Here is a 23,936-nt window from a genome sequence, read left to right as displayed (position 1 = left end):
AATAGGGTTTACATACATATATAGGCAAAGTATTTGATTTCTGCACTGTTTATGCATAAGTACATACATGAATACACAGTTTTTATAGTTTTTCCATAATTAAAAAAATATATTTTAATAACAGTTTGAAATATTCTGATGTTAATATGAGTGCCATGGGTTATATATTATATGTATATAACAAATCATGCAGGTATTAGAACAAAGAAACAAAACATGTATGTGAAAGTGTGTGCATTTGTGTATATATGTATGTGTGTATGTATCTCCAAAAAAAGATAAAGTAATTCTCAGGATCTCTAGGTATTTGCCCCTATTTTTCCCTTAAAGACACAGATCTTGGGTGTCACTTTAGGATGGTTGGCTCTTCCCATTATGCCAAGTTTATGAGTGCCATGGGTTATATATTACTTGATGAAACATGCAGGTAATAGAACAAAGGCTTGTATGTGTATGTGTGTATATGAATGTATGTATGTGTTTATGTTTGTGTGTATGTATGTATGTGTGTATGTATGTATGTATGTATGTATGTGTATGTATGTGTGTATGTATGTATGTATATGTGTGTATGTGTGTGTATGTATGTATGTGTGTATGTATGTATGTATATATGTATGTGTGTGTGTGTGTGTGTGTGTATGTGTGTATGTATATATGTATGTGTGTGTGTGTGTGTGTATGTGTGTATGTATATATGTATGTGTGTGTGTGTGTGTGTGTGTGTGTGTGTGTGTGTGTGTGTGTGTGTGTGTGTGTGTGTGTGTGTGTGTATGTATATAATTTTTTTTAATGAAAAAAGAAAACGTTATTCTCAGGGAAGTATTTTCCCCTTAACGAGTCTGCATCCCTCACAGCTCTTGGGTGTCACTTTGGGATGTTTGGCTCTTCCCATAATGTCCGTCTGTCAGTTTGAACTTCCTTCCTGCCTTTTGTACATTAAACATACCGAGACGACTTCTCGACTACTCGAGGCGAAGTGCCCAAAAAACGCGTCGGAGCACTAAGAAGAACTCGATTCACACACACACACACGCACGCACACGCGCGCACACACACACACACACACACACACACACTTACACTTACACTTACATTGCGCGCGCGCACACACTTACATTGTACACACTGCATTTACAGCTCGAGTGCTTTCTTTTTAAGCCCATGTGAAGAAGAAGAAGAAGAAGAAGGAGAAGAAGAAGAAGGTGCTTTACGGACTAGCCTTTTTAACCTATTTATTTGAACTTTGGTGAAGCTTTTTGATTGGACAGGGACCGGCAAGAAAGACAAGCGATTAGACACAGACAAAACGAGGTAAGCAATCCGACTTGTGTTCATCTTTAAACAAACAACACGCACGACTCCACGCTTCAAACCAGAAAAGCGCCTGTTTGGGTGCGTTTATTGTCCCTGTTTATAATCTGCTCCTTCTGTTCGAGCTGTGATCAAGACTTTGGAAAAAATCAATTATAACGAACGAATAGAGGCGTTATAAAGGTGTATCAGTCTAATCATTACATATGAATGCAAAGTACAGAGCAACGTCTGTAAAACTTTCTCCAGGCGTTACTCAGGCATTCAGATGTAGATAAATATATATCATTTCAAATGGAGATCAACTTTGTAGATCAACTACTTTCTGTAGTCGGGATCAGTCTTGCTGATTAAACTGCACTCTAATCGTCTGAAGAGGTCTTTTATAAAAACAGATGCTTTACATCCAGCTTGGCTTCATTCATGGGGATGTTTTCAGTCATCTGATAGTCACCACGTGTTTAACAACCCTCTTCATATTATTGTACAGAATCCATCCTCGATATCATCAGGACACCAAATCAAATCTTTACTTACTGAGAGAGGTTTAGATCATCATCCTGGCAAACACAATACAGTACATCATTTTTAAAGCTGCTTTTAGGATGGATGTACATGATCGTTTAAGTGAAGACAAGAGCAGCAAGGTCCATCAGTAAACTACACCAACTGCAAACAAACTAAATAAATGTTACAAAATTAAAGCAACAGCAAACTATGTAAATGTTACAAACTAAAGCAACTGAATACAAAATAAACAAATATTACAAACTACACCAACGGCAAAAAAACAAATATTGCAAACTACACCAAATATAAACAAACAAATATTACAAACTATACCAACCATAAACAAACAAATATTGGAAACTACACCAAATATAAACAAACAAATATTACAAACTATACCAACTATAAACAAACAAATATTACAAACTACACCAACTATAAACAAACAAATATTACAAACTACACCAACAGTAAATAAACAAGTGTTACAAACTAAACCAACTTCAAACAAACAAGTGTTACAAACTTCACAAACTGTAAACAAACAAGTGTTACAAACTATACAAACTGTAAACAATCAAGTGTTACAAACTACAAAAACTGTAAACAAACAAATGTTACAAACTAAACCTACAGCCAAAACAGTTACAAACTAAACCAACTGTAAACAAAATTATGTTCCAAACTGCAAACAAACGTTACAAACCAAACAAACTGTAAATAAACAAATATTACAAACTAAACCAACTTCCACTTTTTATAGATGTTTATTAGACAGAACTGACATTAAGGGTTTTGTGAAAATTAAGGGTTAAGGTGATTAACGAATGTACAGTCAAGCAGGAGATTGACCACTGGACTTAGCCCCCTAGGCAGCTGCTTTATTTTGTTTACTACTAAAATTTTATTACAATTAATTATTGTTATGTATATTTGTATTAAAATGTTCTGTGGAAGAATAATATTTTTATGATGGTGGGTAAAGTCACCTTTTAATGGGAATCTGATAAAATAAGCAGTTTATACTTAAATGTGCATGCTTTTTTAAAATGGAACACTGATACCACGGTAAATGGTCATCACTAATGGGTTCTTCTCTGCCCATTTCTCTTTAATGCTAATCCTCCAGTGTTTAGCATCAGTGAAGCAGAAGCCTCAAATTTTCCTTTAGTGGTTTAGGACATTTCCTCTGACGTGGTGTTAAGGACAGTGAAAGAACTAAATTATTTTCAGACAAAACAATATTCAAAGTAGTACCTTTAGTATTAGAACATTTGCTTGGTATGCAGAGGGTTGCACATGGAGGTGAGGACTTTAATAAAAAAGTAATAGGTTCGGGAGATTAATTGAAATTCTTCACCACGCTGTTTTTAAATCAGACTTTATTTCTATTAATTTTTTACATTTTTAAGAGATTTGTTTCTTTTCCAAGGTATTTGGTGGTGGATCTACAAATGTTTGTGCAGTACTGGAGTTAATACACAGGTATGTTGAATGTTCTAGTTTTACGCAGGTTAATACCTGTGGCGTTTTCCAGAACATAAACACATTTACATTATTATGTAAACATAATAATAAGATCGTGTTGTGTTCTCAATGTGTTCTAATTAAGAAAAAGGAAACACTGGTGGTGACATATGGTCTCTGCTGCCAGTTTCAGTTAAATCTATAATAACCTTGTTTTTTTTTCAGCAGCTCACACAAATACATGTATCAGGAGTACACAGGGAAAGTGAATGAAGCTCGAGGGCTGGAATTGTCTCTTGTCGCTCCACAAGTCCGCCTTCTTTAACCCTGACCGCATGATGGTTGGCTCCAAAGGCCAGTGGGGTATCGATGACTAGGTCTAAATGGGAGGGCTTCTGGACAAAGCCAGCCTTCTATTATGGCTGCTTATGCCATGAACTGCCTACTCACGATGAACCCTAATAACCTGACTGAGAAGAGCAGCCCTCGGACTGGAAGGCCGGTGCTTCCAGTGCCGGACCGATCCACATACAGCCCACGGATGGGAAAGAACAGCGGTTCTCACAGCCCGGGCAGCTTGAGCCCTAGTTCTTCTAGCACATCTTTTGTCTTTCCCTCTGGTGTAACCAGCACAAACAACTCCAGAACGCGTTCCCCATGTCGCTCGCCTGACCTGTTGGGGGTGAACGTGGGCACCCGGGTGCGCAGGCTGAGTGGGACAGACCCTGAGGATGAGCAGGAGGAGGAAGAGAGGCGTGCTGCTCAGCAGCTCCAGCGCAGCAAGGAACTCCAGAATGTAGAGGTGAACAAGAAGGTTTATCTTTTTGAGGCTCATATTTCAGCACAGGCCCAGAACAGGGAGCTACAGCGCAGCCCTCGGATTTCCAGGAGACTGGGCACTGTACAGAATTCTGCCCCAGTACCTCAGCTGGACAAGCCCAACTCTATCTCTGATATAAACAGTACGGATGACTGGACTGTCCCTCAGCAGCTGCAGAACGGGAAGAACTCCCGAGGGCTGGAGCAACACGGAGAAAAAAACAATACAGTTAATACAAACAACCAAGATAGTAACCTGCAGGGAAACAAATCAGCTGACAGGTTGATTAACAGTTTCTTCATATCACAAGGGACCAGCAGCGACTCGACTTTCACTAAGCTAACAGACACGACTGAGGACAGAGCTCAGTTTCAGGTAGATGCTGAGGACCGGGGAGCCATCCCTGCCGTCATAGTTACAGACCACGGAATAGATGCTGGCGGAGAGGGCCAGGAGCCTCAGGTCAGCCCACAATCCTCACAAACCCTGCGAAAGCTCTCCTCTTCGTCTGCCTCTTCCACTGGCTTCTCCTCCTGGGAGGAATCAGAGGAAGACCTCTCCAGTGACCCGGAACGTACACCTGCCTTCCTCCAGACGCAGCAGAAAGCAGTGAGTTTATATTCTGTCCCCTTTTTTCAGCATTTTCTTTAATATCTACTGGTCTACGTTATTTCTATATAAGACTCGACCAGTCATGTGATGTGAGCTGTGCTTCTTTACCATTGTTGGTGTGACCTAATGCAGATTTATTGCTTTTTTGTCAAAAAGATTACAAGGATAATTGATCTGTTGCGTTCTTCAAGGCCTTGTGACTGTGACCGTTACCATTAGTCTAACAACACAGAGGTTTTCACAGGTGTCTGTATTGTTGAGTCAGGTGTAAGCTCACATGCTCCATCGCAGCTCTTGGCTACTGACACAGTCATGTTGCTGATTCTTTTAAACAGTGAAATCAGACAGATAAAATATCTTTAAAAATCAAGACCTGTTGGGGTGAACTTTTGAACTATGAAGCGTACAGAATAAGGCTGTGCAATTTTTATGCCGTGCGCTCGGCGTGTCAGTGCCGTTTTAATCAGTGGCTGTGACTTTTTTCTTTCCGTAACCGAACTATTAAAATCACTTTCCACAACAAGACTTTTTTTAACTCGCTTAAAAAACTTGTTCGTTTTTCTCTAATTATATGACCATTAGCAGTGAGGCGTTGTTGTTCCTTTGGGGTTTTGGAAACTTGTTATCAGCAGTTTTGGTCAGTTAAGCTACCCGAAAAACTAAATAGCAAAGGCTGGGCTTGATAGTGGTGGTTAGTAGTAAGGGCTATGTTGTGGATTGCTGTGTCATACATCTGTAGATCCTTATGCTAAAATAATTTTGTATGTATTACTCAATGAAAATTCTGCTTTTGCCTTAGTAATACTAGTTTCCCTGTAGTTTAAGATGAATAACTGAAAATTAAACCCATGATAAGGGACTTAACTAGGAATTAAATATTTTCTTTAAATGTGGTCCTGCTCCACATAGAAAGTGTAATGAGTCATCCTTTGCCTGCAGGGAGGAACTGCGTAATTTAAATGAAGCCTTTTTTAAAGCTGATCTGCAGGTATGTAGGAATGTGATCTACTGTATATACTCTACCTCATCACCAAGAAAGAGAGAGAGACAAAGACAGAGAGAGAGATGGAGACAGACAGACAGACAGAAAGAGAGAGAGACAGAGATAGAAATACAGACAGACAAAAAGACAGTAAGAGAGAATGAGACACAGATAAACAATAGGCGGAGAGAGTGACAGACAAACAGACAAAGAAAGGGAGAGACAGACAGATAGAGAGACAGACAGAGAGGTAGAGAGAGCCCTTGCTGATGCTGCAGATTCTCCCTAAAGATATTTTTGGTTTGTTTCTGTGTTTGTGGAATGCACCTGGACAGGTTTACTCGTTTGTCTACCGAATTTCTGGTCCATGGATCTCATACAGCGAACACAATAGAACTGTGAACGAATTCAGCTGACACAGAGTTAAACAAGGATTCATTTTTTTTCTTGTTTGTTTTTTTTTTTTTACGCATTCTCCTCTCCGAAAGACAGATTTGTATCCGAGACAGAGCTCAGCAGCGAGGACGGCGACGCGTTGTTAGCACGACGGCTGGAACGACACGAGCCGAAGTGTAGAAGTGTGTTTGCACAGAGATGCAACACCTAGTGTCAACTGTAACCAAAAAAAAGCACTCACAGACAGCGCGTTTATTGATATTTTTCTTCCTAATCTTTCTAGAACTCTCACCATTGATAAAGGCTAGTAAAGCTCTCTCCCTCTATCAGCCGTGATAAAGTACATATATTTTCGTATTTATCTTCTTACACAGCGCTTCATGAACAGACTTCGTGACTAAGCTTTAAAAACTAGCTCTTGCTGCTGTCAGTGTGCAAGACACTTTTCCTGTCTTTGTGCAAGTGTGCATGCTGTGTGAAGAAGAAGAAGAAGAACAAGAAGCGCATGCCTAGGCCTGTCTGCTTAAGTGAGAATGAGCCCACGGTGAGTGGGAGGTTACAGGCGTCGTGTGTACGCTAAAGATTTCCTGAATATACGAGTGCATGGGATGCATATGAGAAAACTGATAAGTAATAATAATAGTAGTAATAATAATAGTAGAATGTGCAGAATATTACAGATCTGCTCTGATGAGGAAGGGTTTTGTTCTCCACTAAGCTCCACCTCTTGTTTATATTTATTTATCATGAAGCTCTTTTTTTTTTTCTTGATGGTTCCTGCAGGCCTCTTAAGCGCCGTTACGCTGAACAGAAGGTACTATAATAAGTGACTTTTACTCAGCTGGTTTTTAACTTTAGATCATGAGTTTTGGAAAAGTTGTTATCAAGTCAACGCTGTCATTCACCCCAGAAAAATGGCTACAGCTTGTTTTTGTTGGAGGATCTGAAAACTATGAGCAATGGAAAATGTAACACCCCTGTGGTTGACGGTTGCCTGGCGACCAGCTGACGTCAAGGCATGCCTGCTTCAAACAGCTGGCCTTCTTTGCTACAGCAGCGCTGCTGGAGTGAGCTAGTTCAAATGCAACAGACAGGAAGTTCATTTGGCTTTTTTTTTCTCAAGCTCATTTTTTTGTTGTTTTTTTTTTTTAAGCGAGCGGTGCACCCCATTGCACTACAGAGGATATCCACAGAGGGAAATTACCTGTGCGCTGCTAATGACTGGTTGTTTACTCGCAGGAAGACGTCGCCATGTGCATTTCTTAGACACGCTCAGACCATTGGGGAGTTTCTACTCGCTAGGAAGCCACGTGTGGTGCATATTTATACCCCTGTCTTTGTTTGTGGCTGAGGACATTTGGGTTTCCCTCGGGCTTTAAAAGAGCCTATTACTTAAAAAAAAACCAAAAGAGAAAAAAAAACTTTACTGGCTCTGCAGTGCACCAACCACTCGTTTTCATTATCATTGTAGTTATCATTGCAGGCTCGAATAAGAGAAGTGCAGAAAAAGTCGGTTTAGGATTTAAAATAATACTGAAGCAGTTTTTGATGGCTGTGTGCATCACATTGCTGATCTGACTGAAGTGGTGTGTGAGAGTGTGAGTGAGGGGGTGTGTGAGAGTGTGTGAAAGTGGGAGAGTATGTGTGAGGGTGTGTAAGGGGGATGTGTGAGTGTGTATGAGGGTTTATGAGGGTATGTCTCTGAGGGGGTGTCTGTGTGTAAGTGGTGTGTGTGACTGTGTGAGAGGGTGTGTGAGAGTGTGTGTGTGTGTGTGTGAGAGAGTGTATGAGTGTGTGTAAGTGTGTGAGGGTGTGTGAGTGTGTGTATGAGTGTGTAAGTGTGTGAGAGTGTGTGAGTGTGTGTGAGAGAGTGTATGAATGTGTATAAGTGTGTGTACTGGTGTTAGTGTGCTTGTGTGTGAGTGTGTGCGAGTCTGTGAGGGTGTGTATGTGAGTGTGTGTATGAGTGTGTGAGTGTGTATGAGTGTGTGTGAGTGTGTATGAGTGTGTATAAGTGTGTGTACTGGTGTGAGTGTGCATGTGTGTATGAGTGTGTGTGTATGAGTGTGTGTGTGTATGTGTGTGTGTATGTGTGTGTGTATGAGTGTGTGTGTGTATGAGTGTGTATGAGTGTGTGTGTATGAGTGTGTATGAGTTTGTGTATGAGTGTGTGTGTGTATGAGTGTGTGTGTATGAGTGTGTGTGAATGAGTGTCTGTTTGTATGCATGTGTGTGTGTATGAGTGTGTGTGTGTATGAGTTTGTGTGTGTATGGGTGAGTGTATGAGTGTGTGTGTGTGTGTGTGTATGAGTGTGTGTATGAGTGTGTGTGTGAATGAGTGTGTGTTTGTATGCGTGTGTGTGTATGAGTGTGTATGAGTGTGTGTATGAGTGTGTGTGTATGCGTGTGTGTATGCCTGTGTGTTTGTATGAGTGTGTGTGTGTGTGTGTATGAGTGTGTATGAGTGTGTGTGTATGAGTGTGTGTGTGTATGAGAGTGTGTGTGTATGCGTGTGTGTGTATGCGTGTGTGTGTGTATGAGTGTGTATGAGTGTGTGTGTACTGTATGAGTGTGTGTGTATGAGTGTGTATGTGTGTGTATGAGTGTGTGTATACAGTATGTGTGTAAGTTGGGCTGGGATGCAGGGTTTGAACACAATGTGGTAGAACAGTGGTTAAGATGTTGGACTAGCGGTTAGGTTTAAGCTAAAGGTCATGAAGCCCAATAGAAGCTGCTGCGGCCCGGAGCGAGGCTCTTAACTCTCACCTGCTCAGATGTAGAAGTATAACTGAGCAGAACTCTTTTTATCATCTGTATTATAAGATCTTCTCCTAGATGAGAATGGGGATGATTTATTTTGTATTATTTATTTATTCATTGTAATTGTTTTGTGAATAAATGAGTGTTTTGCATGTTTCTATACCTTTCTAGTCATGTTGTGAAATTCTATTTTATTTCAGTTTTCCTTTCTTTCTTCGATACAACGACCAGGTGACAAAAAAGTCATGCAGTCACTTCTGACCTTTCACTTGACCTTGACCTCTCTTCTATCTGTCACTCTTCAGCTTCACTAATTCTCAACCCTGCGTTTCTTTTTCACTCGTTTGGTCGCAGATATGGAAAGTATTGTCACCAAAGTGCTGGTGTTTTCCTGTCTACACTTGAGAGGTTCCTCTCGAGAGGTTAAAAGCCACTTCCTTCTTCAGCAGCCCTCAGTGGAAACTTAACAAGAGAAGCCAGAGTAGTTGAGGGGATGTTAGTGCAAAAAAAAAAGAAAAGAGAAAAGAAAATAAAATAAAAGCGTCATGCATTTCCTTAAGCTCGATATAGCCTGGCTTCCAGGGTTTTATCAGAACAATGGCATGAGCCAGGGATAGCAAGCGCTGTCCGGTCCATATGATAAGCCACGCCCACTTCCGCTCTCCGGCGTTAGGGCTGTAGATAACGAGCTCGTACAGTACAGCAACTGTGAATGTGAATGAAGTCAAGCACCACAGATCGTCACGTACATATGCTTTCTGGGTATTCCTGAAAATCTCGCAGCTCAAAGTCAAACTTCTGAATTTGTAGATTTCTTGATTCATAATATAATTCAATAAATAAAAGGATTTATTGTCCTGCATGTAAATATCTACTCTAACCACAGCGGGGTTTTCCTCTGTGCACAAGATACTATAATCATCAGAGAGGGTTCAGCTCTCGTCCTGACCTGACACTCGCTGCTTATAACCGCTTATAACTCTTTACGGAATGTCATTATCTTTTAGTGGAAACAGCAAACAACTAGTTTATTGAACGCACATAAATGTGTCTCTGTAAATCAAGTAATTATAATAATAATAATCACAGCTCTAACCATGCAATTTGATAATCACTTAAGATAGTGAAATAGTAATAACAGCAGGAGATAATAATAGTTCCTGGTTTTAGGCACTACAACCATGCAAATGTGGTCCCGTATGTAAATCCCAGCTTCTTCACTATAAACATCGTTTGAATGTAAGCCCTTCAGTTTAGTGTGAGACAAACATCAACAATAATAAATCCATTGATAGTTTTGCACAAATATCTGCTAACAAGTTCTACTGTCTGAGCTCTTTTTTCCGTATGTCTTGTACAAGTAAACACACACTCATATATATATATATATATATATATATATATATATATATATATATATATATATATATATATATATATATATATATATATATATAGCCGGGATTACTGTATGTGACATAAACATTGGTATTTCCTATTTGTTAGTGGAAGAGGCATTTGTCTGCATGATTTGTGTGTGTGTGTGTGTGTGTGTGTGTGTGTGTGTTGGAGGCACAAATATAGCCTACGGCATGGGTCTGGTGTTTTTTCCTCTCTTGCTAATTCTTAGCCTCCAGTGACCTCAGTGGCTAAGTTTGAAGGGCCCTGAGATTTGCCTAGCTTAGGCCTTTAGAGAGAGTCTACAGGCTTTCCATATGGCTCTGGCACTAGTGCATACCACATTGACACATTTGCATGGCCTGAATGTTCTTTTTTTTAATTCTGTTGTGCAAAGAAACAAATGAGAGGTCCCTTTCGCCCTGCCTTCCTTTGCCTCAAGTTGTGCCAGGTAGCGCGCTTGTCGAGTGCATCACACTGTACTGGTACGTCCCGTTGGCACCATGTCGTTCGCATCGCACATCTGGAGTCTCCTGTTTCCTGCGATCAATTTTCTCGCCTCTTCCATCATTCTCATCACCAGAGAGATTCAGGTAATAAATAAGCGTTAATAACTAATAACTAACGTCTGAGGAGTTTAGTTTGCCGTGCGAACGTCTAAACTTATCGTTAGCGTAATGATTAAGTAACAGGTGACCGCTGAGTTTGTGCTCAGTTTTAACTCCTGCACATTTGCAAGCCAGCATCCTGGAGATGAATCAGAGACGTGATTGTTTATTCGCTGAAGAAATCGCTTTACCAAGACAGCAGAGAAGTGTAACATGCTACCAAGCCATTGTCTCTAAAATAAACCTGTGTGAAAAGATCCTAGAGCATCAATACTGTTTCACTGATCTCCAGATCAATTTCTGCTCTTATTTCTCTGGGACATTTGTTGTTTTTGTCTCTCGTCGTAATCTTTCACATATTAAAGCAGATTAACGTTGAGCGAAGGTCTCCTTTGGTCAGATTCCATTACAAACCCTGACTTATTTTTAGACCTCAGACAGAGCGATACCTTTAAAGAATGATGGACAAACTGAAATAGAGTGATAGCATCCTTTTAAGGAGAGCTCCTTCGAGGACTGGGATAGTCCAGGAACTAAAGCGCACAAAAAAAAGAAAACACCACATCTTTAATGCAGGTGTGGATTTCCAGCGAGTCTTTCCAGTGCGGCTGCTGGAATTCTGTGGTTTGATATGTAAAAGAGGCGAAGTGTTTGCTCAATATGACGTCCTGTATTTACTATCGAGGCACCAAACTTCTGTCTGCTCAGGATTCTCTCTGTCTCTCATATATATATGTGTATATATATATATATATATATATATATATATATATATATATATATATATATATATATATACACAGACACACACTATAGAGGTGCTTCAAGTGGTTTGTTTCGGTGGTTAAATGGAATGGATTAAGACTTATACAGACTTGACTTTACACTTTTTGTCATAAAACATCTGTCCAGCTGATCAAGAATAGTCAAAGTGATGAACAAATACATGCAAATCATGTCTTTGGTATTTTTACCTAAAGGTGGTCTGGGGTAATCTCTAACTTTTGTGTATTCTAATCTAGGAAAATGAGCCTTGGCACTTTCACTGAAATCTCACTAAAAACATTCACACTTACTAATGTTTACATCTCTCACTCTGTCATTAAACAGCATAAGTCATGGAAGAAGATCAAGAACATGGTGCAGTGGTCTCCATTTTTAACGTCCTTCAAAAAGAAGTATCCGTGGATTCAGTTAGCCGGCCATGCAGGTACGTCTCACAGAAGGCCTCACTAAGCTGCTTTATGTTTACAGACAGATTTGGGGTTATTGGCACCTTTGTTGAAGAACAGTGAAAATTGGTCAATTTAAAGTCAGTTTAATCAAAATACTTCACATTTAGTAGTGTTGAGCCTCCTTGAGTTTTCTCCTGAAACGCTTGAAGAACGCAAAGCAAGGAATCTGAGGAGCCTCCTCAATTCAGGTGCTCTTACAGTTCAATAGACGTCAGATCAGAGGACTGTGCTGTCTCCATCAAAAGCTTGACTCTGTGCTCATCAAACCATGTTTGTTTGGATTCTGGAGATCTGCTTGAAAATCCGAGCCAGATTTTCATTTCAAATCTGCTGGAGCAGGTCTTCATGGAAAGTCTCCTGGTCCTTCATGGTTCTCTTTGGAGATGAAACCGTGCTTAATAATGGAGATCTTTTTTTCTGTCTCACCATCTTTCTGTTTATACCAAGCCCTCATTGAGCTTTATTTTTGTCTCTAAGCTTTTACATTACTGCTTACAGGAAACGACGGGCTTTCAGGAAGTCCTTAAAAAACACTTTATTGTCATGCAGTTGAATGTAATCAAAGATTTACAGTGAATATGTACATTTTAAGGCACATATGTAGCTGTTGCCTGATTTACATAAAGGTCAACACATTTCGTGTCTGTTGTTTCTAATCTTTCTCATATTAATGAAGTAAACTGACCTAGATCACGATACACTTTTACGCCATCAAAACAGGAAGTCAGCTATAACCACGTAATAAACTCTCAGGTGAACTGTAACTGATTTTATTAAAAATATATATTCATAAATATTTTTCTCTCAGATTTATCCAGTTAATCACAAAGACTCCTTTTCATCATTTCCGTGCTAGTAATTCTGAAGTTTATTGTATCTGGATGTTTTTTTTTTTTTAATGTAATATAAATATTTGTAAGATACTACGATGCTCTATGAAAAGTGGATTTGAGGCCTGGGATCAGTGCCAGTTTCTGTGTTGTAGAGTTTGAATATCTTCTCTTTGCTCTCAGGTAATTTCAAGGCCGGAGCCTACGGCTGCATCCTGAAGAAGCACTGTGAGTGCGAGCAGCGCTGTTTGATCCGGTTGATGAACGACATGCTAAAGCCGTATGTCCCAGCCTACCACGGTGATGTGGAGAAGGATGGTGAGAAGTACAACCAGATGGAGGATCTGCTGGCCGAGTTTGAGACGCCCTGCGTCATGGATTGCAAGATGGGCGTCAGGTTGGTCTTCACCTGCACTGCTTTCCTTTTAACCAAAACCAAGTGTTTCAAAAATACTTAAATCCAGAAGGTAATTCCTGCATGTCCAAGGTTTTTTTTTTTTCTTTAGTAGTTGCACGGTCTTATATTTATTTCTCCAAACACTGGTGTTGAATCTGTATTGGCTGAGCTGTTATCTCTATACAAATGTTGTAATACACAATCAAAACCTGTGCTCTACAGGACATATCTAGAAGAAGAGCTGACGAAAGCCAGGAAGAAGCCGACTCAGAGACCCGATATGTACCAGAAGATGATTGAAGTAGATGAAGATGCCCCCACACCGGAGGAACGTGAGCAGAAAGCAGTTACCAAACCACGCTACATGCAGTGGAGAGAGACCATCAGCTCCACAGCCACACTGGGCTTTCGAATCGAAGGCATCAAGGTGAGATGAATCAGAATTCTTCATCCAAAACAGTCTCTGTAGTAGAATTCTCATGAGCATCAGGTAGGAGACCGACTTGCATTAACTTTCATCACACCACCAACACACACTATATCAAATACACAACAGTTAGTTATACACAACATAACAGTTAGCGTTGTACACAACATATCAAACAGGATTAAATAGAAAGGTCTGATTTGAAAGGAAACAACTATAAAATGGTCATAGTATAGTATATACTGTATATACTTTTTCATACATATTTAAATTAACATACTTATTAAGCAAACATATCGTCGCTGTCGGGCGGAAACCTTGTATGACTAAATTTGGTCAATTTCATATTTTTTCACATATCGATGCTATTGGTCAGTCCCCACGTGGGTCTGTTATTTTTATAAGTTATTAACCAATCTAAAGTCTTGAAAATAGCTTGAGCGCAAATCTCATAACTCCATTGGACACATCAACTGTCCACCTCTTCCTCACTCCGCGGGAGAGATTCGCGGCATATTTCTCCTTAATAAGAGTCGCAACGAATCAACACGTCTTCTGAGGTAAATGTCTTTAAAACACTGGGCTCAAAGAAAAAAAAAATCTTGACCCCCGCTAGTTCTGGTGCTCATCTGAGGACAGGAATTTAGCGCAAGACAATCCACTGCAACGCGGACTAAACCCTGTGCACTGCAGATAAGGTTTTTTCATTTCCTGAAAAATAACGGTTTTGGAGATACGAGGATTCCGCCCGACAGCGACGATATGAAACCCAAAATATATAATTATTCAGTCTTCACTATACTAACTATACTATACTCGCTATACTAATATTCCCATAACATGATACTCTGATCATAATACTGATGTTCTCATTGCCTAATCAGAACTGTTTCCTGTCTCCTGTCTGGTGTAAATGAGAGTCGACCCAGAGGTTTATAAACTAGGAGACGGTCAGCTGTTTGCTATTGAAGCATCTGTGCATTTCGTTAAATCTGTTTCCCTTAAACCGGTTTCTCTACTTCTGTATCGTGCCAAAAAAGCAGCTACGCTAGTTAAATTTCACTAAAGAATCTAGTAAATATCTACCTGTCTATTTAAATGTTTACAGATGGCATGATAGGCTTTACTGGTTGTATAAACCCGGATTAGACTGCACACAGAACATTACAAGAATGTGGCTGACTGACTGTGTTTAGGGTCAAAAAAAATCGTGTCAGTCAAAATCTTTACCTTTACATCATGGTAAAGATCAGCAGTTGGTTATGTGGTTCAGCCCTTTGAAAAATAATTTGTCATAGAGAATAAATGTAGGACTTACATAGGACTTTTATCTGTGATAAATTGCATGGCGTCTGGCCAACCCACACCCACAAGACCTATTAAAAGCTTCCTCTCCAGTGAACGTTAATCTTTTCTCCATTATAACAGCTGTGCATCAGTGGAGCTCTATTACTGGTGCGGTGCCCTGGCTTTTCACACAGGAAGTTTGTACATACATTATATAACCAAAAGTATGTACACCCCTGACTATCACACCCAAATGTGGTTCTTTCCCAAATAGAACATCTCTGTATGCTGTAGCTTTAGACTTTCTCTTTAGTGGAAGTACAAAACCTGTTCCAGCGTGACAATGTTCGTTCCGTCAGCTTCATGAATACATGAAGGTTGGAGTGAAGAACTCAAGAGTCCTGCACAGAGCCCTGAATCTGACTCAATCTTACTGAACACCTTTGGGATGAACTGGAACTGGAAACTCCTGAACATCCCAACATCAGTGTATGATCTCATTAATGCTCTTGTAGCTGAATGAATCACCAACACCTACAACATCTAATGGAAAAACTTCCCATAATCTGGAATAAGATCAACAAAGTGTGATTGTCTGGCGTCTGCATACGTTTGGCCGTGTAGTGTACGTTACCTAATGAACAGGGTTAATAGGGATTGGCATGTCTGAAGAAGGTTGGCTCGGATGAATGTTTCTGTCATCCATAAAGGCTGGTGGTGGCACCTCCATTGGAACACAACATCAGTTAGTGACAGGCAGCACAAGATTTTGTTTCTGAAAATCCGGCCTTTGCTCACACACAGTGGCGGTTGCTATGCAAACCCAAATAAGTCCTCATAGGAAAATGTCAAAAGAACAAAATACTGGTCAGAATGCCTCGGCTAATTGAATTAAACTCGGCGTTAAGTCAGACAGAGAGACGATTAGAGGGACCATATTTGGTGTGCAGCTTTCCAAACCTTTTCATTACGGAGCTCTGCTCTCTCAGTGTGTTGTGTGCTGAGAAAAAGACTGAGAGGTTTCTATTCTTTTCAGACGTTCCTCTTGTATAAGGCCATAGAAGGCTGGAGTTTATTTTTCCCTCTTTCTCTTTCTCACTCTCACTTTTTCACCCTTTCTCTTGGCATGGTACAGGGATTCCCTGTGACTGTGAGCTTAAAGAACTGGTTGCTGTTGTTTCAGGGATCAAACTCAGGAAGTTTCCACGTTATGTCGATCTTTCAGCTTTAGTCAAACAAACGTTCGATCGAGGTCTACAGACACGCCGGCTTACAGACCGCTGGCTTATGAATCCTGTTTGATCAAAAAAAAATAATTATTCAAATTAGTTTTCAGTTGTTTTATAGTTCATAGATTTGGAGATTAATTCGGTGCTTACTAACATTGTCTTTTTATAATTATTATTAGACATGCTTATGCATTGAAGGTATTTTATTAATAATTTAATTAATAATAAATCCTCTAATGTCTGATATTTACTTTCCTGCTCACAGAAGGAAGACGGGACAGTTAACAGAGACTTTAAAAAGACCAAGACTCGGGAACAACTGACTGCGGCTTTCCAAGATTTTCTCAAAGGAAACAGGAATATCCTGGTGAGAGAGTGTCTGTGTGTTAGTTTTAGTTCCTTTCGCCAATGTAAAACTCCTGTGGGCTGAGGACCAAGTATCTAGGAGAACACCCCAAAATCCGAGCTCACTCCCAAACTTGGCTCTGCTCAGCTTAACGCTTTTTTTTTCTCCCGAACACAAAATCCCCAAGCAACTGTAGAGAATCTGTTTGGAGGTGGAAGCTTGTCCTTTAACTGTTTGACTGTTTTTTATTCAGAGAATATGATTTATATTTATAGTATTCACTGCTGTGAGATTATCTGATAGTACGTGTCCCGTCTGTATCTTACTGTATAGCTGTTTATACGTTTATTTCTATGTTTGAATCGGTTTTTAATCTTCGGCAGGCTAAATATCTCATCCGGCTTCAGGAAATCAAGGAAACTCTGGAACTGTCACCATTTTTTCAGACACATGAGGTAAACATGACCCTACTGCTGCTAGTTAGAAATATAGAGCTGGAGCTCAAGTCCAGAAACGTTAGCAATGTTCCGGTAAAATATTGTTGTGTTTAATGTTACGTATGAAATGTCACGTATCTTTTTTCCCATGCTGATGTGTAGAAATCTTAATGGGAGTAACATTCAAACTTGATGTTCAAGTGCAGAAGACTTTGTCGTTTAGAAAAGTAAGGATTAGTCCCAGGAACGTCTTGTAGTTTCTGATCGATTTTTATCCTTTCCTACTCGGCTCACGTTCAGGTGATCGGCAGCTCTCTACTCTTCGTCCATGACAAGCACGAGAAGGCGAAGGTGTGGATGATAGACTTTGGCAAAACCACACCGCTGCCTGAAGGCCAGACCCTGAACCACCGTACCCCATGGGTGGAGGGCAACCGTGAAGACGGCTACCTCTATGGACTCGACCACCTCATAGACATTCTTAGCAACATGGCCATGTAAAAAAAAAAAAAAAAGGAGATTGCTGTGTTCCAATACTGCTTTTAATGCGCCTTTGTTGACTTCCCTCCCTTGACTGTTTTACTTCTCGGTGATATGTAATCGATCTTGTTTATTAGGTCCCTTTTAAGGACTGAGCACCAGCAAGCGGTTATGATTGTTTGTAGAACATCACAACTACATTGATCTCGCAGCCACAGGTTTTATACTGCTGTATTCCCTTTTCTATTGTGCTGCAAATGTAGGACCTGTGTATACATCTGAGACTTGAGGAGAAGTCAACAAGCATGTTAAACACAGATTTGGAACACAGGGCACGTCTTCCTTCTCCTCTTTCTCCTCCTCCTCCTCTTCCTGGAGTTCTCTTTATTCTGCCCTGGGTAGATCACTCGCACTACAATACAGGACCTGCCTGGGTTACCACAGAAAGCTACTCCCTCACCCAGCAACTCCCAACACACACACACACACACACACACACACACACACACACACACACACTGTTTGCAGAATAGACAGGCCACATGTGTTTTCTCTGTGTGTATTTGTATGTATGTAAAGATACCGAAGCTGTACATATAGTATAAATATATATAGTATATATAGTGTAGAGATTGTACAGTATAATGTTTCAGTAGTGGAGGTCACTTGCAAGATTTTCTGTAGCTTAAAACCTTGTCAGTCTGCGTTCGAATGTAAGATTCCAGATTTCCAGGTTTTCTCCCGTTAACTCGAGCTGTTCTTTAATTCTAGTGTTACAGCATCGAGCACTTGTGCCTTTTGTCTCACTTTCAAAAGCCTTTCACTTACAATTGACAAGATTTTCACCGTCTCCACATTTGGTACACAGTTTCTACAACGGCTTACCAGATGTTTATTTCAGCTCTTTACACACATCTAAACTTATAGGTTTAATATCATGTTACTATTTAAATGGGTTTGGATGTATTTTTTTTGTTAGTTTTTTTTATATTTGGGATGTTATCGTGAACGTGTGGTTATATGATATTTATTATGTAGTGCCTAACTGTAAGAACTGACAATTGTTGTAGTTTTACGTTTTGCCTATATTAATTTATTCTACATGTCTTTTTTTTTTAACGAAAAAATAACAAAACAAAGATTGTAACAGACCCAAAATCTCAGCAGAAACATTTCTGGAATCAAATAATCATATAGTTTGAGGTGACGTCTTGCTGAGATTCATTCAGACTGGCTTTGAAAAAGTAGCTGAATTCTACTTGTTATTCTTCAAAAAAAATGTTTATATATATATATATATATATATATATATATATATATATATATATATATATATATATATATATATGAGATTGAGAAGTCAACAAAATCCTGCGGAATGTTTTCCCATTCTATAGATACGTAGCAACTTAATTTATTAACAGCTTGTAAAACTGAAGGTCAGAACAGAGCTTCGTCTGTGTATCCGCTTAACCGCTAGAGATAATCAGTTCATCGCCATCTCAGTACTCTCAGTACTACTACTGCCTGGTATTTGTCGAACAAACAGAAACAATAATCAATAAAAAAAGATAAACGTTCTCTCCTTAAAACTTTCGGCTGTCGTCGTGATTGTCGCCATGAGCCGAGTCTTAAATCAGAAAATCTGCTCTCACATTCAAAAGTATTTTCTAACCTAGGAAATTTAGAAGAGTGGAACATAAATTAGATCTTTAGACTGAGTTTTAAAGGTTGGTACAGTACTAGAGTTAGAACTCAATAAGAGTCCAGAATAGTGCATTGGTATCTGATTTGGGCCGTGGTTGATAGTTAGACTCGTGGAGGTGATGGACGGATTAAACCGTACAGCAGACTGAAGAGACTGAAATAGTCATTTCAATGTGGCTCCGAGTAACAACGTCTAATATGAGGACACATTTCTAATATTAACCTGTAAAATAAATGTATAAAACAAACTAATGTTCTGAGTTTGTAACTCCACGTAGCCTCTTTTGAGCCTGGTCCCTGCTCTCAGAAGCTGTGATAATTCAAAGTCCTACATTATTTCAGAGTCGGTGTGTTGTAGTGAGGTTTCTAAAGAGCACAGCACACACTCAGTTCTGAAGTTTGTTTACTTCTTAACATGCAAATGCTGCAGAGGTTTTGGAAAATCTGCTAGGATTCCAGTCTGATCCCAAGCGTTTTATCTTCTCCGCATATTTCTAATCCATCCACTCAGTAGTCTTAATCTTAAAAAGCAGTACTGACCCAAAGTGTAACATTCCTGTAGATCTCCTCATCGGAATAGACTTTCGTTTTTGTGGTTTGTTGTTAAAAGGCTCACTCGGTCATGACGTGAATTGCATCCGGTTCAAATGAGGGTGATTGCCGTTTGCATGGTTATTTGCTATGCAAAATTCCTCAGTCTCTGCTCCGGCCAAACATTTGGCTGTGGTCCAACGAAAAGCCGGTCTGTGATAAAAAGTACATTTGTGTGTGAGTGCCTGCTGATAGACGTTTGTGAGATCCTCAGCTGGTTCGTTGTGGTTTATCGAACGTGGGTCAGGAACAGCTGGAACCTTTATGCTCATATTTAATTCCTTTACATAAATAAATTAATCCTGTGATGTGTTTTTCCCAGTTTATCATCATCACAGATTCAGTTATGCACTTTTATCTTAGTTGTAATAACTCCTAAAAAAAACCAGTATGAATATGTTTCGTTCCGTTAAATTCGGCAGAATTAAACTTAAGCTACAGATCGTCCACGTTTGTATTTGTCTGTATCCTGTGTATCTTTTGTGTTGGATCTTAATATGTGAAGCCTATCACGTTCACGTTAGCTTACTCATCAGCAAAAATCTCACTGACCGAGTGTTGTGATTTTATAGAAATGTTACACTTCCATTTATTTTTTTTTAAAAACACGCAGCACATTTTCATCCCTGGGGGGGGGTTAGGGTTAGCACGAATTGTTGCACGATTTGAATGAGGAAAAATAAACCCTAAATGAGTTTTAATCTAAAGATGAGTTTTAAAATACTCTTTATAAGAGAATTCCTTGCAGCAACTGCTCACAGTGATCTTTGACCTGTTGTAGCTGAGCTCTGGGAAAAGAGCGCCCCCTGATGTCATGGTGCTCTAGTACAAATTCTTGACTAGACTATTTTTGAACCTTTTTAATACAATTTAATTTGGGGCTGTACAAATATCCATTAATCACCTGTGACGTTTTGCACAAAAAACACTAAATATAGCTGTGTACCTCTTCACTTTGAGATCCGTTTTTTTTTTGGTTTTTTTTCAGTCGCTTGCTTGGTGAGGTGTTTGGTTTTTATTCTGCAGATGATCTCCAAAGCCTTGTAATCGTTAACAGAAAAGGGTGCCATTATGAAATTGTCTGTCTTCCAGAACTCGCTCTAATGCTGTAAGCTAATGTACATTTTACTAAAGCCTTTCTGCTTGGCTGTACAAAGTCTTCTGAAGTAAACGAGCAAAAAGTCGAACAATTGCTGTGTGTCTCTTGTCGTCCTTCTCTCATATACATGAGCCTGAAAAATAGACTGAACAGAATGATGGAGCAAATCTCTGGCCATCCAATAAACACCGGTTGGAGATAACATCATACTAAAGAGAGCTTCATGGTCCCTTGTGAGTATTTAGTGTTAGAAATGTTAGTCTAAACTTTAATCTTATAAACTATTTCCCCCAAAATCAAATATAATAATGCATTAATTATCCAAGTTATTATAAAGATGTAGACATAAACACTACAACAGGCCATAAAATATACATGACTTTGTTCCCTTTCTATTTATTAATGTGATAAAAGCATTAACAGCACCCTGGAGTTACACTGGGATTTATGAGCCTTACACTATAAAGCTGACATAATAAAACTTTAACTGGAAAGCGTGAGAGCAGACTGTATACGTCCGAGTGCCCAGATGCCTGGATTCTGTCGCTACACAATCCAATCTAATCCAATCAAACTCCAAATGTCTGCCTGTGCAGAAGAATAAAGGTTTAACAGACTGGTATCAGTACAACTGAGTTCAAAATATGGAGTCGGAAGTTAAAATCTAGAAAATAAAGAACTCAAAGGCAGATAAAATCTAAATCCACAAAAAGAACAAACAAACAGGAAGAATATGTGTGAAAGGACTGCATACACTTCAGGGAAATAAAAAGACAACAGCGCTGTAGTAACATGGGGTGGGGGGGGGGGTATGGAGTCTTTAGTACAGTGTTTCTACAAGAGATCATGGAAATGTGATTTAAAATGTAAACTCCAGTTTTTTTTTATCACTAAGCATAACATTCACTAAATATAACAAATCACTAATTACTAAAATCGCTAATCACTAAAATCAATAGTCACTAAAAAATAACTAAAAATCACTAATCACTAAAAATCACTAAAATCACAAATCTCTAAAAATCACTAATCACTAATAACTAAAAATCACTAATCACTAAAATCATCAATCACTAAATATTAATAATCACTAAAACATCACTAGTAAATTCACTAAAAATTCACTAAAATAACTTATGTTAAATGTATTTCAAATACAAACTTTATCCAGTGATTAAAACATAAACCATAAAGAGCGCTAACAGGTTCTTCACTGCCCCCTTGTGTTTCTCTCGCTCTCTCTCTCTCTCTCTCTCTCTCTCTCTCTCTCTCTCTCTCTCTCTCCCTCCCTCTCTGTGTGTGTCTTTCTCTGTTAAGCTAAAGAATGCATAGGACACAGTTGAAGATCATGTAAAATTTGATGAGACAAATTGTTTTTTAAATAATTTTAGTATTATACAGTTTTACAGACTACCGCAGTCATGTTTCCTAAACATAAATCACCTTGGTCTGCTTAGAACTGAAAAACAACCAATGGGAAAAATAGACAATATGTAAAAGCTTTTAGTAAGACATCTAATAAGTGGGTTTTTTTTCAGCTGCTGTCATCATCATGGTCTTCTCTGGCTCAGCATTGATCGTCTTAAGAACTAAAGATCTGAAAAATTGCAATAAGATTCAACATGAGCTGAATTAAACATTCACTAAACATGTATTTCCCATAGACGTACTTTATCAACACTAAAGGTAGTCTGGAACATCAGTTCAGTGCCGCTGTGTGTCCTTGTTCCTTTGAAAATCCTGACTTCCTTATTTGGTCATGCTTAATCATAGCCGCTATGGGATGTGGAGGCTTGGAGCGAGGTCAGTACAAGAGAGGAGGAACACACACAAACACACACACTGCACAGTTGCAGTATTCCTCAATGGAATATGTACTGTATAAGTGAAGTTAGGATCGTCTCCTCCAACTCACAAATCTTGTACACATGACCTTCACCATGACCTTCTAACATCACAAATGGCAAGAAATGACAAATCAGTCTAACAGCCCTGGTCAAATAATTAATGAACTATTAATTACTATTACAAATAAATAAACAAAGCCAGAAATGAATGGAAACTTAAATGTTTATGTTTCCCTTGAAATATCCTGCCATGACCTTTTTATGTTGCATCTCCATTATTACTGATTTATGTCAGTTTTGCCTTGCACAAAAAAAATCCCAGTCACACGAAGCTTTGTGTTAACATTTATTTTAAAATCTCACCTAACCCACACACTCGAAACTCGTCAAAGCAGGAGCATTTCCTTCAACAAAAAGACAAGACAACAGTAAGCTCTGTTCGGCTTACACACATCTTTCACTTCATTAGCGATCATTTCTCCTGCAGCAATCTTTCCTTCATCACTTTATTGCTCTCATAGTGATGCCAATATTGTTCTGTTCATTGTTGTTGAATTATCTCATCACTTTTTTCTTTTTCCTGATGTACAGCTCATGCCATTATCATCTTCTGCACGAGGAGGGATGAGTGATTAAAAACTGATCCTTTAGGCCCTGTTTCTTTAGAACACCTCTGTTAATAAATCTGATATTGAAGAATGTCATAGATCTGGGTGAGTCTATGAAACCATTTCTACTCACAACCTTCCGATTGGTATCCCAACACCTTAAAAACTAGGCTACCACATGCCCCTTATTAGTCAAGGCTTTCTAAAGCCATGAGTAATCTCAGGAGTACAACAGTGTAACATCGGGTTAAAAGGGCTGTGGTCAGGGAGGTGGTCAAGAACCAGACGGAGCTAAATACAAAAATGGGAGAACCTGCCATTAAAACAGTTCGGCTCACGGCCAGCCATTTTTAGGGTCATGATTGAGGACAATGTCCCGTCCAGAGACAAGTTGTTTCTTGTTGAGGTTTTGTTCAAACCGACCATTGAAAATACCCTCTCTGATGAATATGTTTTTTTTTCATTGGTTGTTGCGTTAAATCTTACCCATATACAATAGTGCTATTTTCTGATTCTCTATTGTGTAGCCTCTTTTTTGATTGGCTGATA

The 23,936-nt window shown here is 39.2% G+C and overlaps 1 protein-coding gene across 3 annotated transcripts; it reads left to right on the top strand.

Moving 5' to 3' along the window:
• Positions 1-1,036: 1,036 nt before the first annotated feature.
• Positions 1,037-17,722, top strand: itpkb (inositol-trisphosphate 3-kinase B). 3 transcript variants are annotated; one of them, XM_060883747.1, is made up of 9 exons: positions 1,037-1,314; positions 3,257-3,309; positions 3,520-4,720; positions 11,978-12,077; positions 13,116-13,329; positions 13,552-13,756; positions 16,538-16,639; positions 17,002-17,073; positions 17,356-17,722. In XM_060883747.1, the coding sequence occupies exons 3-9, from the start codon at positions 3,710-3,712 to the stop codon at positions 17,554-17,556; spliced, it is 1,905 nt and encodes a 634-aa protein (XP_060739730.1). In that variant the 5' UTR covers positions 1,037-1,314; positions 3,257-3,309; positions 3,520-3,709; the 3' UTR covers positions 17,557-17,722. The 3 variants fall into 3 exon arrangements, with proteins under 3 accessions (XP_060739730.1, XP_060739731.1, XP_060739732.1); XM_060883748.1 differs by having other exon boundaries at positions 3,517-4,720; XM_060883749.1 differs by lacking the exon at positions 3,257-3,309 and having other exon boundaries at positions 3,517-4,720.
• Positions 17,723-23,936: the final 6,214 nt, after the last annotated feature.

The sequence above is a fragment of the Tachysurus vachellii genome, chromosome 12 (assembly GCF_030014155.1).
Source record: "Tachysurus vachellii isolate PV-2020 chromosome 12, HZAU_Pvac_v1, whole genome shotgun sequence".
Classification (NCBI taxonomy): Eukaryota; Metazoa; Chordata; class Actinopteri; order Siluriformes; family Bagridae; genus Tachysurus; species Tachysurus vachellii.
Note: the sequence above shows the minus strand (reverse complement) of the source record. Positions and strands in the feature narration are given on the sequence as shown.